Raw genomic sequence first — 16083 nt, forward strand, 5'->3', positions numbered from 1 at the left:
AGAGGAGGAGGCGGCGGCGCCGGCACGGAGGAGGAGCCGGGGCACGGGCGGCGGCGGGATGCGAGTGAGGTGACGAGGACGAGGGAAGGGGAGGGGACGAGACACGGGCTGTCTCCCCTATCTGCGTGTCGCCGGGCCGGGATGGGCTTTTAGTGACCCATGGATAAAAAGTGGGTCTGTAGGAGGGCCTCAGCGCCCTAAACGGAACGACGGCCGAGATCGCGCCACGTCAGCTCGATCGGACGGCCGAAAATCCAAAGCGCTGTGAGAGCTCCATGGGGGTGCAGTAATCATACCGTGAGATGCTTCGATCACGCACCAAGCCAAGCAGTTCGCTAGCACGTCAGCTCCGGAAAGAGAAAAGAGCCATACAAAAAACCAAACCCAGACAACGACGCCTCCTTGCAGGCTCGGGCTCTTCCACTCATCACTCACTCAGAGTCACTCTCCCACGCCGCAGCATTTCACAGATCGAGAGCCATGACGCACCGGAGCAACCACACCGCCGCGTCGCCCCCGGCGAACAACGCCACGGCCCCGTCTCCCCGGCGGCCGGCGCCGCTGCCTCCATCCCCCGGCGACGCGGCGTGGGGCCCCTACGCCAGCTCCCGGGCGTTCCTCTCCAACGTGGCCACCATCCTCATCATCCTCGCCTGCGTCTCCCTCCTGGCCTTCTCCCTCCACGCCGCCGCCCGCTGCCTCCTCCGCCTCCTCGCCCGCCGCCGCGCGCGGCCGCCCACGCCCAAGCCCGTGCCCGACGCCGACGCAGGGTGGCCGGCGGAGGCCGGGGTTCAGCTGGCCGGCGGGTGGGCCGACGCGGAGTGCGCCATCTGCCTCTCGGAGCTGGTGGCGGCGGAGGGCGGCGAGCGCGTCCGCGTGCTCCCGGCGTGCGGCCACGGCTTCCACGGCGCCTGCGTGGACGGCTGGCTCGCGGCGCGCGCGTCCTGCCCCACCTGCCGCGCGCCGTCCCGCCTGTCCCTGGCAGGAGAGCCCTAGCTGCCGACCTATTCGCCTGATCCGGCGCTCGGCAGCTGGCCATGGATCCATGGCGCCGCCCGCCGACAAGAAGTGACGCCAAGTGCAGCACGGCGTGGGGGAGCTAAAGCTCACCTGTCCTCCGCGTGAAATGCGTGATTCTTAATCGAGTACTGTACTGATTGATGGCGGTCTGATGATGCAGATCGGCTGTAACCATCTGCTCGTGCAATTGGGTCGCAATCGTACAACTTCTGTTCTCATGTCTACCTTGCATCTGATGCATTTCCTTGTAGATCTGTTCAAGAATTCCGGCGGGCTGTCTCCCGTGTTTTCTAGTACGTCCGAGCAGAGCAAGCTCGTCGGACTCACTGACAATGTACGCCGAGCAGCTAGAGGCTAGAGCAGTAGAGTGTGTACGCGACAAAATCAGAAAGGTGAAGACGGAGAAGGCGTAGATGGAGTGCTAGGCAGGGCGAAAGTGCGAGAATATTGCTGTGGTGGGGGGCTGCTTTGCTTTGCGACCGGCGTGTGTAGGCTTGGTTGGGTTTTGGAGCGGCAGTTGGCATCGACGTTCGGCGCGGGGTCAGCCTGATTGATTGATTGGGGTGCCTTCGGCGTTCCATCGGGAGCATCGCCAACGTTTGGCGCCAAGCACGACGGCTCTCAACTTCTCCCCCGCCTCACCGACAGGGTATTCTTCTTGGTAGAGCAAGTTTAATAGTATACTCAGCTGCTGGCTATAAGCCATCTGCCATGTTATTTGTAGCTAATATAGGGGAGTGGCCTAAACTTCATTTTAAATGCACTTTCAAAATGTTGAAAAATTTGAACGTAAAATTCAGTGGATACATCTCGAAATTCTACACGTTCACAAAGTGGTTTCACAGAAAACCGACATTTTGAGTGTCATTTGTAAAAAAGACAAAATTTTCTGTAAGAAAAAGTTTTGTACGAGACGTTTTGTTTATCTTTTTCACACAAGTCACAAAAAATGTCGGTTTTTCGCAAGACTTGATGTGCGCACGTAACATGTTGATACGTAAGCGAGAATTTTTTTGTTCGAATTTTTTGAACATTTCAAAATGTTTTTCCGGTAGCAGGAGCATATGCTCCCATGTGCCGAATTGAATTTCCGCTAATATAGAGCTAACATGTATAATAGTGAGCTATAATCATGTACTACTTTATCAATTGATGGCCCACATTTCACTCTCACAAAGTACTCATCTTCTCTCTCCTCCTCTCTTTCCTCCAACTAAGCATGAATATATTATTTTAACCCTTATAGCCAGCTGACTAGGACTTATTATACTTGCTCGTACCCGCTCCTGGACGACCTCCAAAGACGAAATCGTTGGTGTCTTTTTTGCAAAGAACCACAATAGTGGTTCGTTGTTGCAGATAACACCACATTCTGCTATAATTCTTTGCACATAATAACACATAAAAGTAATTAAGCAGCTGGATGGGTCTGGAAACTTTACCAACAGGACGATTCTATCTGGGCAAAACTCATCAGGGCGAAATATGTTGATGCTGAAAACATCTTTGCAGGTTCGGGCCATGGGGCTCGCAATTCTGGAAAGCTCTGCATAAGATCAAACATCTCTTCAAAGTTGGGGCCAAACATGAAGTGCGGAATGGGCTCCGTACAAACTTCTGGTCTGACTGGTGGCTTGGGGACGCTCCACTCAAAGACTCTTTTCCTCATCTGTTTGCGATCTGTGACAATCCCGATGTCTCTGTTGCGGTGGCTTGTCAACAGGAGGGTCTGAATATCCGCTTCCGGCGTTCTCTGGACCCCACGGACATGAGGCAGTGGAGGGCGCTGCAAACATGTGTGGATCATGTTCAGTTGATCGACGGGCTAGATACTATCCTTTGGCACCTTGAACCATCAGCAAGTCCATGTATTCGAAACTCTTGCAAGGTACCACCACTACAAGAAAACGATCACCTAGAGACGTTCGTTATGAAACACATTTGATTTCGTCTCTAGAATGGGAGAGCACCCTCACGTCGAGACGTTTTTTGAGACGTTCCATTGAGCGTCGAAAAATGTATAGCTAAAAGTAAATGAATCTATAGACCTATACATGGACGTCTTCCCAAATTTGCTTTTGGCGCTAACATTTTTTAGTTTTACCGCTTAAGAAAAACATGCGCTTCTGTTGAGAAAAAACCTAAAAATAAAAGCCGCTCACCTTTCCCTCCTTGCATCCATATCTTCGGCCGCCAGCCCAGATCTTCAAATGCTCATGGAAGATCTATTCCGTCGTCCTTGTGCTTCAGCTCAGGTTATTTCTCCGTCAAGTTCATCTCAATTAGATGTTGCAGTTTCTGGTACTAAATCAATCTAGGTTGTCTACTGCAATTTGCGATCCCTCTGGATCCGGTCAGCGAGACCGCCATGAGGTGAACGCCATCGCTGGATTGTCGGCCTGCCGCGTGTGGGACGGCGGCGTGAATCCCATCGCCTGGTAGCGGCACACCTCCTCCGTGAGGGCATCTCCAGCGGCGCGACGCATTTCGGACGTCCGAAATGTCCGTTTGCGTCGGCCCGCGGACGCGTTGTGGCTCAGGGCGACCGTTTGCGTCGGGGGTAGCTCCAGCGGTGCGGACGCATATTTTATCCGGGGACAGCGTCAAGGTCGCTAATGGCGTTTTACGTCCCGTCGAGGACTGCCGCCGGCGATTAACTGTTCCCGCGCGACGACGATCGTTCCCGCGCGCGCCCAATACATTCACAAGTTTCGCTGGCGTTTCGCGCGCGCGAAAAACGCCCTGCGCGGCAACGCCGTTTCCCGCCCCGCCGTGGCTATATACGGTGGACACCGCCGGGTGCGACGGGCACACCTCACACTACCATCCATCCATGGCGGACCACATGAGTTGGGAGCAAGTTGTTGACATTTGCCGCCAGCTCCACCCGAAGGAGGAGGAGGACGAGGTAGCTGCCGCCGGCGTTGAGGCCCAGCAGCTGGACCTGGAGGTCGCGGAGGCGGAGGCGGAGGTCGCGGAGGCGGAGGCGGAGGCGGCAGAGCGCGCGGAAGGGCGCCTCGCGGCGACCAGGGCGGAGATCGCCAACGCCATGGCCGAGCTCGCCGACGCCAGGGCCGAGCTCGCGGAGGCGCGGGCGGCCCTCGCGGCCCCTCCGGACGACGCCGTCATCATCCACGACATCGCGGACGACGACCCCCTGTGCCCGGGCGCTTCGAGTGCGCCGGTGACCGGCGGGTTCGCTCGCGTCCTTCGAGTCCCGGCGGGGACGCCCATCGCCGCCGAGGTTTTGGTGGCGGAGGAGGAAGCCGCCGGCTATGCGACGGCCATGGCTAGGGGGTTAATGTGCTCCGACCTGGACTCGCTCCCGGCGTAGGGGCCGTTCTCCCGCGCGGGTCGAGCAGGAGAACCGGGAGCTGGAGGTCGCCATCGCCGCTAGGGACGAAGCTGTGGCGGCGGCGGCTAGGGACAGGGCCCGGTTCGTCGCCGACGTGGCGGCGATTGAGGCGGCGGTCCAGGCGGAGGAGGACGCGGCGGCGGCGGAGGAGGAGGCCCGGGCGGCGGCGGTGGTCCAGGCGGCGGCAGAGGAGGAGGCCCGGGCGACGGCGGAGGCGGCGGCTACGAAGGTGTCCTTTGTGACGGTGACGGCCCTGTGGGACAGCTCCCTGGCCGAGGCCCTCGAACGCCGCAGGCGGCAGGACGAGATGTCCGTTCGCCGCCGTGCGCGGCGCGCGGAGTGCAAGAAGCGCTCCCGCTTCGACGACGGCGCCGGCCCGTCCGGCGGCCAGTAGTAGGGCGCGCGGCTGCGAGTAACCGAGGCCGGTGTAGGCCGCGCGACGGCGAGTAGGTACGGCCGTTGTAGTTTTAGGTTAACTCGACTAACCATCTCTGTAAAGATGGTCCTTTTGGCCAATCAATAGTAATGAAAAAATATTTTGCTTATCTAGTCACTGCCGACCGGGTCCGGATGTACCCAATACGGACATTTTCCGCGACCGCCGAGCGTCCGCGGAGACGCAAACCTGGCGTATATTTGGGCCAGGTTTGCGTCTCCGCGAACGGGCCGGTCACTTTGCGTCGTTCCGCTGGAGCAGGGCCCAGACGCATTTCCGCTGGAGATGCCCTGAATGCTGTGCAGGACCGTGGAGTGAAGTCCATCGGCATGCCATTGATCTGTTTCCTCTATGCTCGTAGGCTGGGAAAAACACACCCAGGTGAGACCTTTTGAATCGTATTCTGCTACCGGTGCTAATGGCCAAAAACCTGATGAATTTTATGTTTCTCGTATCAGAAAAAGAATTATGGTCTGGATCGGATTTAATTATCTTCTAACGTATATTTGGCTTGCGATGAGTGTAGTCACCGAGAATTGCACAGGTGCTTGTGCTATGTTGCTCTATTAATAAATTTTATCAACAATTGCCACTTTTATGTTTGATTTGTTGTTTTCTTTCCCAACGTCTGCTAGACATCTAAAATCTGTGGATCCATACTGTAATCAAGCTAGATCTACTTAGCTTCATGTATCAGTGTCACATTTTACAGAACAAACGGGCTGACTGATTTGTCTTTCGTTAGGAAAAGGTATCATGGTAGGTGTGCTCCGCCAGGCAGTGGAAACAGGTATGTACGGTTGCCAAGCCAGAGATGGAGTGCACCACGGTAGTAGAGTGATTAATTTGTGCCTCACATCTGGAGCTAATTCTGGTATGAGTTAGCCTGCTGTTCTGTAAGACAAGATTATCTTGATTTCGGTAGCTACCTCTCTGAATTAAATGAATATTCATACATTCCATTTAGTTTTCTTCTAATTTCTAGGCCCGTTTAATCATATATACCATGAGCATTCCCTAAAAAAAAAATACTGATTTATCTAACTGCATCCATGTATGTTATGTGCCCAAGACTTTCCTTATTTGATCAAGTACATAACCAAGTATCAGATACGATGTACATGCTTCACAAGCTGAATCCATAGTGTGGTTTCTGAACTAAGTTCTAATTATCCTTTTGTTTTCTACACAAGTAAGCAATATGTTTTCTTCGGAACCAGGCTATACTTCTCTAATTTGATTTCTACACAAGTAAGCACTCTATGATTCTGCACGGATGCGTAGCATTCAGTAACTGTTTTTCCTGCAGCAGCCAATAGGTACGCAACATTATGCCAACAAGAGGCTGAAATATCAGTGTGAAGAGGTGGTGGTCCATGATTCATCATACGGATACTGCTCTGATGGTAAAACACCCATGGTATGTGCTTCATCCGTGCATGTGGAAAGTAGAACTTGTATTAAATTTACTACCAATTTATTTATCTATGTTTCAGTTAACTTTTTCTACAGAGAACTTTTTTCTGAAGGTTTTCAAGCAACAACACACAACACTGCAAGTCAAATCAACACTAGTGGCGATGAAGAGCTGATGTACCATTTCTCCATGCGGAAGCTTGTAGCCATATTCCAACTACTAGAAGAAAATGAAAAAGATTTGGAGGAATTTTGTGTCATCAAGTCTGTAATTGTTTCAACAAAATGTACAGATCAATTGTAAAGTACTGTTGTTCTCAAGAAATAATGTTATTTTTTCAAAGAATACACTGTATTTTTCTATTGGGTTATGGTCTCTGATAGCATGTATATGATTATTCTTATGTGCGGCGGGAATTTGGCCACAAAAATAAAATAATCATATGTAAAAGAAGAAAACGTCTGAAGATTCGTTAGGACGCAAGAAAGTACTGCAAGGACGATATGTAGAGGAATATAGCTCAACGTCTCTAAAAGGATATACACGCTTTATGAATGTCTCATGCCATATAAACACGTTTCTAATGCGTCTTTACGAAACTTGAGACGGTGCATAAGAAGACGTTCCTACGACGCTTTACACCAGCGTCTGTACATGCGCGTAGTGACGCTTTAAAGCGTTTTTAGCACCACAATTGAACGTCTCTATGTGTCGTTTGTGTTGTAGTGCACGGTAGCACACTTCAAAGATATGTGGGGCACGGAGGTGCCGTTAAAAGTCAAGATCTTCTCCTGGCAGTTGGCCATGGACAAGCTCCCAACCTGCAGTCAAATCGCAACCAGACACGGCCCTTCCAACGGTGCCTGCTCCCTGTGTGGGGCCACAGAGGACGCTGCACACGCTTTCTTTAGCTGCTCGCTTGCCAAGTTTGCCTGGAGCGCGCTCAGACAGGTCTTAGGCTGCAATTGGTGCCCTGCTAATTTTGCGCAATTCCATGCTATCCTTAGTAGCTTTTCGGGTTTATCTCGTAGGTTGCTTTGGGTATTCTTCCTTGCGCAATCTTGGGCCTTATGGCTGATCCGTAATAAGCTCACCATCGAGAGGAAGATCATTAACCACCCCGCTGACGTTTTATATAAAATTGTGATCTTTTGCAGCTTTGGAGCTCCAGGTTCAAAGGAAGGGACAAGGAGGGTCTCTCGTGGATGGCGAACCAGCTAAGGGAGCTATACGCATCTATGAGGCCAAGAAACTGAAGTCAAAGGAGAAGCCCTGAGCCCTTCCCCACGCGGTGTCCGACGCTATCGCCGGGGATCCCCAGCATCGCCTTGCCTAGCCCCGACGTTAGTTCGTTTCTGGTTGTGTATTGGCTAAGCTGTATGCCGCAGCATGTTGTTCTTTAAGTTTCGTGTCTTGGTTTGTATGACTTGCTAAACGTCAAGGCTTTATTAATTTAAAGTCGGGCACCTGGTGCCTTTTATCTAAAAAAATGGCTGCCCCACCCTACTCGAGCCATGGCCACCGCCGTTCCGATTTTCCCTCTAAATTCCCCCATCTTCTCCGGCTCCTGTGAGGTTCCTCACCACCACCCGAACCCTAAGACGCCGGCCATCGCACCCCCACCCTAAACCCTAATGTTTTCTTCCTCACCTCAGCCAACGACGCTGTGGCCACGTCGCCCCGTTTTCGGTGAGGTCCATTCCTCGCCTAACCGACGACGTCGTGGCTATCCGCGTCGTCCCCGTCGGTGGCGAGGTCTTCCGGTCCTCGCTGCACATCATCTTTTTTCCTCTCTAGGTGGAGCGACATGCAAATGGTGGGCCGGCCCATTACATCGAACGGGGTACACGTCGACCCGCTAACCGACGCAACGGGCATCAAATAGGAATTGCCCGGCCCAGCATGGCAATTCCTCTCTGTGGTCTGCCACATCATCAGTATGGATTTTTTAAATTTGAACATTTTTTAGTATGAATATTTCCAAAATTTGGACACTTTTTAAAATATAAATATTTTCACTTCTGAACATTTTTAAATTATGAACAAATTTAAAACATGGACATTTTTAAATTCTAAAATTTTCAAATTTGAACTTTTCAAAATCTGAACAAAATTTAAAGTATGAAATTTTTTAAACCTAAATAAAAGTAAAATCTGGAACTTTGCAATTCTGATTTTTTAAGAATTGAATTTTTATTTACAAATTTCAAATTTCGAATATTTTTCATAATCTTAACATTTTAAAAATCTAATCTTTTTCAAAATTTGAACTTTTTAATCAAGATTTAAACCTTTTCCAATGTTGAACATTGATGCACGCACGAGGAGACCGAGGGTATTCTGGCTAGGACTGATAGATTTCTCGATGGCGCATCATTGGCTGTCTCCAGGGTGGCCGCCTCCTTCTGGTAGGGACGGGAGAGAAATTACCACGCTGGACCGCTGACAATGAGACTAAGTAATTGAACATCAATTGTATTAACTAGTTGATACCCCGCGCGTTGCTGCGAAAATGATAGATGATTTTCAGATATGTATTTTTGTTTTCCAAATGTGACATACCTGTATGGAAATCAAGGATATGCAATGTCATCACATGAACAATCTCATGGCATGAGTTAACCAAGTATATATAAGCAATAGCAGAATTATAGCAGTGTACGTAAAATATATCCAATGTGTCATTAATAAAAAAAAAATCAACTCCTCACATTCAGGAGTGGAACGTAAATTATTTGCCAACAAAGACTTTTTTTTGCGATTCACAACAAAGACATAATATTTGAAAAATCCGGTAGAAAGAAATATAGTTGTCAATTGTCATCATGGTGAGCTCTATTCCTCCAAACATGCCTTTGGATTTGCAAGTTCAATGACGTGCAGTCACTTGTCATCATGGTGACCTTTATTCATCAGAATATGCCTGGGTTCTGCAACATCAATAGGCACATTAGTTTGTTGGATAGAAAACTCATGACAGTGAAGAGAGTTCATTTGAAACTTGCAATCTGCAGAGCGTTGCAATTTTGTATAGTTATGTGGCATAGAGACATAGAGTAGCCTATGTTTAAAATAAAACAATGTGAATATGAGTGTTCAGGACATACCGTTTGGAATAGGCTTGCTGGACCGAACAAATTAACTGATATAAATCTATAATGGAATGGCTGCAAGGGAAAGGCAAAGTTGTCCATATATGAAATAAATTCATCCTGATTGTGAAAAAGCATCATTATTCATAATAAACAACTACGTACCATGCAAGTAAGGAAGTGCTTGGTATAAGAAGTAGGAAGTTCGGGCTAGAAAGATATTAACAGCTACAGTACGGAGACGGCATTTGACAGAGCTGGAAGTGGCAGTCTTCTTGTATCCATTCAAATAAATGAAAAGATAAATCATTTTTTCAACTAATAATAAGGTGGAATAAAGGACATCTACATGTTCATCTCGGTGATTCTTATCTTGTTCTCCTGATCTGCACGCTTTCTGAGTACAATATAACCGAATTTTCTACAGGGCTTGATTTTCAAATCTATGTTGCTAAGAGTGCAGTTACTACTAATATGAACTTCTAAGCAGTTCCTTGAGTACGACTGAATCCTCGCACTGTATTTCCTTAAAACATGACACGGGAGGTACCAACTACACTACATATACATGTCATAATCGAATATTTAGCTCATGGAAGAAATGTGTTGAAGACATACATACCTTTTTGAATAGGATTGCAAAGAACAAACCAACTGATATGTAATCCTTGATGCCACACCGAATGGCTGGAAGGAAGAAAGACATAAAACAATATCAGCCAACCCTGAAATTCAGACTTAAGCAGTGGGGGAAACCTATACTGTAACAGGTTGGCAGATTGACGTTTTAGACACATACCTTATGTAGTACTCTTGGTAGAATAATCAAATTTAACTGAAGAAGCAATTGTTGTCCTCTAACTGAAATGGCTGACAGTAGAAATAGCAGTCAAAAGCAAGCCTCGTTGTTCTCTGACTGAAATGAGAGTAAGAGAAGTTCAGGTAAGAAACTACATATAGCATTGCGTAAAATAAACAACAATTTCATCTATGGCAGTACAAATAGAGTTGTAAAAAAATCATAGAGAAGATAATGAAGTTAATGGGAAGATAGACTGCACAGATGAGCATGTTTAAATTAAGACCTGCAGGGAGCTTGATGGATCGTGGGAATGTAGTGCAGCAACATTCAGCAACACCAGCAGATGCAGGCAATGAACAAAGCGAGCAAGTGGGTGAAGAGGGGCAACTGGCGGGGCTCGTAGAAGATGGAATGGAGGGGCTAAAATACACGATCTGGGCAGTTGAAGGCATTAAAATCAATAGAACGAATCGTGGAAGATGCCGGGACAGCGGGCGTTACCATGCAGTTGGAGGAGGATTGAAAAGGGCAGGTACTTGGGAGATCGGGAGGCGTCCGCCAGTTTCCGGTGAGAGACATCTTTTGGGAGCTCGGGAGACACAGGCGGCGATTGGTGCGGCGGGCGGTGGCGGGGAGTATGCGCAGCGGACAGAAGTTTTTTTTTTACTTCGTGCTGCAGTTTGAGAGGAAGAATTTGAAGTGGGCCGGGTAGATGTGTGCTGGACCGTGGAGTTTCTCTCCTTCGTGCTACGAAGCAGAGGTGGAATGGAATAGAGAGAAGGCAGGCAGGATACTGAGCTGGGCCAGCCCGGTCGAGCGAGCGAGCGAACGGATGCGGAAGTGACCGGTCAGAGGCGCACGTTCGAGTCGTTTTCCTGCTGGCGACCGTCGAGCTGGAACCGCAAGTTTCAAATCGGACGAATAGGCTAATTATGGTGACGTGGCTTCATGAAATTTGAGCTTGCAAACATTAAATGCTTGTTAGTGGGGATGAAGTTTATAGATACTAGATGATGCCCCGCGCGTTGCAGCGGACATAAAAGAGCAATAATTATGTGAAATCAGCATAAATAGTTTTGTGGAGAAAAAAGACGTGTACTATGAAGAGGAGTTTGCATAGATACAAATGAATACATATGTTAGAAAATAGAATTCAATATTTTCACACGAAAATGGGAATACAATTCAACAAATAGTCATTCGGTACAGGTTGCAGTCTAAAACCTACAATGAGCTCCAAAAGATAAAGGAGATAAAAGTCATCAAACCGATAAACCAAATGCTACATGTATATTGGCTCATAAAAGTGCAGTATAGATTGGTGGTGGAGCCAAACAAAGGAAGGACCCATGGTGACGACTGCGGCAATCTAGCTATCTTGAAGTTTAGCTACTTGGAATGCATTTGAATAAACAACCTTTTTGCCAAATACCTTTCCAGCGCGAAAAATGAAGGTACATCTGTACTGAACTTACATACCTGCATGTATACTAAGACTGATTCAATTGAAGGTACTTGAGTCACATCATTGGTTAAATTCGAAAATTACAAAGTAATTTCCATTCTCCATGGACATAAAGTATTTCTTTATGAATAGGCAAAATGTTGGTGCAGAAACGGTATTTTGTTAGGACATTAAAAACTAAAAGGTGAGTCAAGTTGTAACAGCTGACTGCTGGTAGAAACTGACTCCTTCAGCAGTTGCATACATGTGGTGAAAGTCTACAGCCCAAGTGATGCAAAATCTGCAATATGTAGAGATGTAGTTCTTCAAATATATGAAAAACTGTCTAGCTGCCTCGCTCCTCACGATGAACATGAGCATGCTCTCAGTTGACAACTCTCATCTATGTGATGAGTAATCCAAAATACACCAAAAGCTGAATATACTGCTCTGATATGCTCTGATATAATGATATCTGGTTATTGAAAAGAAAAAAAACCACTTCTATGTGATGACCTGTGAAGATACGGACGCGAGTAAGACCAATGTGACAATTATGTACTATATGTATATCGAGGGATGGACACTCGACTGCCTAGAAGTGACTTCAGAATGAAATTTTGTTTATTCACCTGTATGAAAGTGTCCATTATCATGCACAACCAAGTCCTTGTTAGCTACAGTTGAAGTCTCATATACCATCGAAGAAATCAAACCTGGGCATAAAAACTTAGAAAGGCAAGAGCAGTTGCCATACCCCAAATTGTTATAGAACATAGGAGAATAATGAGCTGGCATATGAACCCACTAAAAGAAATCTCTGTTTTCACTAAAAGAAAGTGTGTCATATACTCATACCCTGAACTCCTACTGGGCTACACAACATTGGAGAAGAATGAACTCTGACGGAGGACTTGCACTGATGTATGAGCCTATCGAAAGTACTCTGTTTTCAAGATGAACTAAGAGGAAAAAGTTTGCCATATACCAAACTGCTGCACTGCAGGAGAATAAGCTCTGAAGGAGGAATTGCACTGATATATGAGCCCATGTGTAGAACTCAGTTTCCACAATAGAACTAAAAAACATAATCACAGGGAGAAATATACTTAGAGAGGGTCCTTTAGTGAATATCGCTATGCAGTTTTGTAGTCGACCTCAAGAACTCAACAGGGAGTAAATATACTTCTCGTAATCAATCTGGAAAATTCCTAATCTTTGCAGATAAAATTATAGATAAACCAAAACAGGGGAGAGAGCGAATCAGTATTCTAGATCAAAATCCGCTAAATATTAACCACTCCAACGATAAACCAAAACAGGGGAAAGAGCAATCGATTGTACATCAAAATCCGCTAAATATTAACCACTCCATCAATGTCAACGGGCAAGTAGAGATATGACTTGTCAAGATCTGCTGGTTGAACATGGCCGCAAGCCCCAACGGCAAGGCGACGGCCGGTGCATGCCGGGGAAGGAGAAGCAATATTTTATTATGAAGGCACATAACTAATCTTACTTTGGAGGTTTGGATAGATCAAATTTTGTAGATCTTCTAGCCGTGGCGTTCCTCAACGACTTTCAGATGCAGGCGGCCGCTTCCTCAACAAATTTTGTGGATCTCGAGCAGCTTGTACAATCTAATCAAAACCCAATCAAATCAGGTGGCGTGGGAAAATGTGGATCAACTCTCGAGCCGGGTGGAGCACAACCTGAAACACTAACAAACATATGCTGAGGGATTGAGAAAAGGAAAGATGAATTAGAATGGGGAGCGGCCATGTGTGGAGGCGTGAGCATGCTATCATGCTTCATGCGGATGGCAGCAAGGCCTAGTTTTTAACATGGAGGCGGCGGCGACGGATGAGTTCCATCGAGCCGTTTTCACTCGTTCAATCCCCGGATTTATTGGGTGATTTTATGAGAATTTGTGAGGAGGTCATAGCAGGAACATTCATGGCGAGGAAGCGCGTTGTTCTGGCGAGGAAGGGCAGCAAGGATTCATGTGCCTCCGTTCGGGCGTGGTGCTGGAAAGGATTGGCCACCGAGCGTGTCGGGGCGTGTCGGGTTGGCCAGATTTTTAACCTAGTGACGTGGCTTGCTGTGAGAGCAGCAAAATGGGGCCATCTATTAAGAAAGAGAAGATTATAGATTACTGATTATTGGTTGTATGCAAATAATTACAGCAAAGTGTGGTGTTTCTTGCAAAAACAAATCACTTTTGTGGTTCTATGCGGAAAAGACACCAACAAGTGGTGTGATCTGCTATTTCCTCAGCTCCAAAGGCTTGGAATCAGTTCAGTCATACTCCTACTCCGTAGTTTCGTAACCATTTCAGACCTCTTTGATTCATTCAAGGATCTGTCTTCGAAATTTGAAATCCGTAGGATTTTTTAACGCGGGTCATCTGATTCGTATGATTCACGGAAATTCAATTCGGCTCCCGGGTGCGTATGCTCCCTCTACCAAAAAATCATATTTCGAAATATCGAAAATTTTTAACAAATTGTTTTACGTGTACATCTTCATAATATATGTTCATTCATCAAGTTTCACGAAAAACCAATATTTTTTGTGGTCTATGTAAAAAAGAGAAAACTTATCTTGTGAAAAGCATTATTTTTAGCACTGAGTTTTGTCTTTTTTACACACGTCACATGACAAGTCGATTTTTTATGAAACAACTTTCTAAGCGTGTAGCACGAGAAGATGTACATGCGAATTTTTTATTTCAAATTTTTTGAAATACAAAATATATGTACGATGTATTTTAAAATAGAGGGAGCATATGCTCCCATGTTCTAAAACACCACTCCCGATGATTCAGCTCTATATTACATAGGAATAGTTCCAATGATTACTTGGCTGATTACTTTGTACCATGTTTTATATGAAATGTTCTATGCACTCAAACCTCTTGGAATGTGCTCTTTTTTTTCATGCAGTTAATCGAGTACAATTTGGGTGCAAACGATACGCTGCACGATTGGAGTGGGCATGGATCGCAATAAAGGCCCTTCAAGATTTTTGAGCTTATTTGATCCATAGGAATCTTTTTTTTGCGAATAGGACTCTGACATAAAAAGAAACAACGGACAATACAAAACACCCCAAGAAAACGAAAATTACAACGAGATTCTTGAGAAACCCTTCATCTTCAACCTCCAGACTTTGTCGATCGTGCGCCGCCGCTGCCGCTCCTCCCTGAGCCGGCCTGACATTGTTGGTTGCGGATGAGAAGTCGCCGAACGGGTCAAAATACCACATCCGTCCCAGAGACGAAGAAGAAGGAAGAACTGCCGATGAAGATCCTTGACGATCTAAAGATCCCCACAGCCAGACGAAATCCTCGCACCACTCCCACAAGCTTTTCGACGTTGCCGCCGAGATGGGGTTGAAGCCGAGAAGACCTTATTGCACGAGACGCCGCCACCACCACCTGAGTGCCTCCCGTACAAATCTTGACCCTAAAAACAAAGAACGAAGTCCTCAAAATAGAGGGTGGAGCCCTCCCACCGACCAGGGCCGAGATCCACCGCGCCTCCATGGTCCAAAGGCCACAGAGACGAGGCGATTAGCGGCGGCGCCAGCAAGAGGCAGGAGGCTAAGATCCAATCGCATGTCGCCTGTCTTGGGTCTCGTTAATCCATACGAATCTAACCACATAGAAATAGGAAACCACATGATAAGTTGATAAAATACAACTTAGCAGCATAGGCGGATGCATACATGGGTGTACAAGGGAATAATCTTTACCTATATGTACTAGACAATATACCTATGATAAATTGAAATGTTTGATTATTTTCTTGCATCCATGTACACCCATTTTCTTAAATCTGGCTCCACCATAGAATCTTCGATAAAAAAAGTGTTTGTTATCACAGGAGGATTTTTTAGGAAGAACTAAGAGTGTGATTATGAATTTTCCATTGAAATGGAACAAATGAAATTCTTTGCAAATTCGTAAGGAGTCCAATATGGGAATAAAATGGCATATACCTATATAGAAATAATTACTAGCTACTCAAATCTTTCAAAAATCCTATGATTTATTTGCAAATCGAGAAACTCTGTGTTAGAAGCTTATGACAAATTGGGCGTACAATCTCTTGTTCGTCTAATTAGTTTTATTTTTATTTTAAGTGGCTGTTCTTCTTATTAGGTTGCAATCTCTTGTTCGAAACGTGTCAGCCAGCCCATCTAAAAGAGGCTTTAGACGGCCTGACTAAATGATTTGTGTCAAATGCTCTTGCTGCCATGGCCCATACGTATATCAGATAAGCTGGGTTAAAGACATGCTGTTGAAACAATGGTCTTCTAGCGGCCCAGTAGGTTTGAAGACGATTCCAGATACAAGTTTTTGCCTTTTCTATTAGGAAATTCGTACTGTTCCATTATAAAATAGTCTGCAATTTAGCCATAAAATTTGTTCTAAAATACTCTGCGTTCTAGCTTTTAATCAACAACAATACTGAAAAATAAGCGATTTTAGACTAGTCATAGTGAGGAGTAAT

The 16083-nt window shown here is 46.5% G+C and overlaps 1 protein-coding gene across 1 annotated transcript; it reads left to right on the forward strand.

Moving 5' to 3' along the window:
• Nucleotides 1–480: 480 nt before the first annotated feature.
• On the forward strand, nt 481–996 carry LOC124690242 (RING-H2 finger protein ATL79-like). Its single transcript, XM_047223653.1, has one exon. It carries the CDS (start codon nt 481–483, stop codon nt 994–996), a length of 516 nt encoding a protein of 171 aa, XP_047079609.1.
• The last annotated feature ends 15087 nt before the right edge of the window (nt 997–16083 follow it).

This window comes from Lolium rigidum, chromosome 2 (genome assembly GCF_022539505.1).
Source record: "Lolium rigidum isolate FL_2022 chromosome 2, APGP_CSIRO_Lrig_0.1, whole genome shotgun sequence".
Classification (NCBI taxonomy): domain Eukaryota; kingdom Viridiplantae; phylum Streptophyta; class Magnoliopsida; order Poales; family Poaceae; genus Lolium; species Lolium rigidum.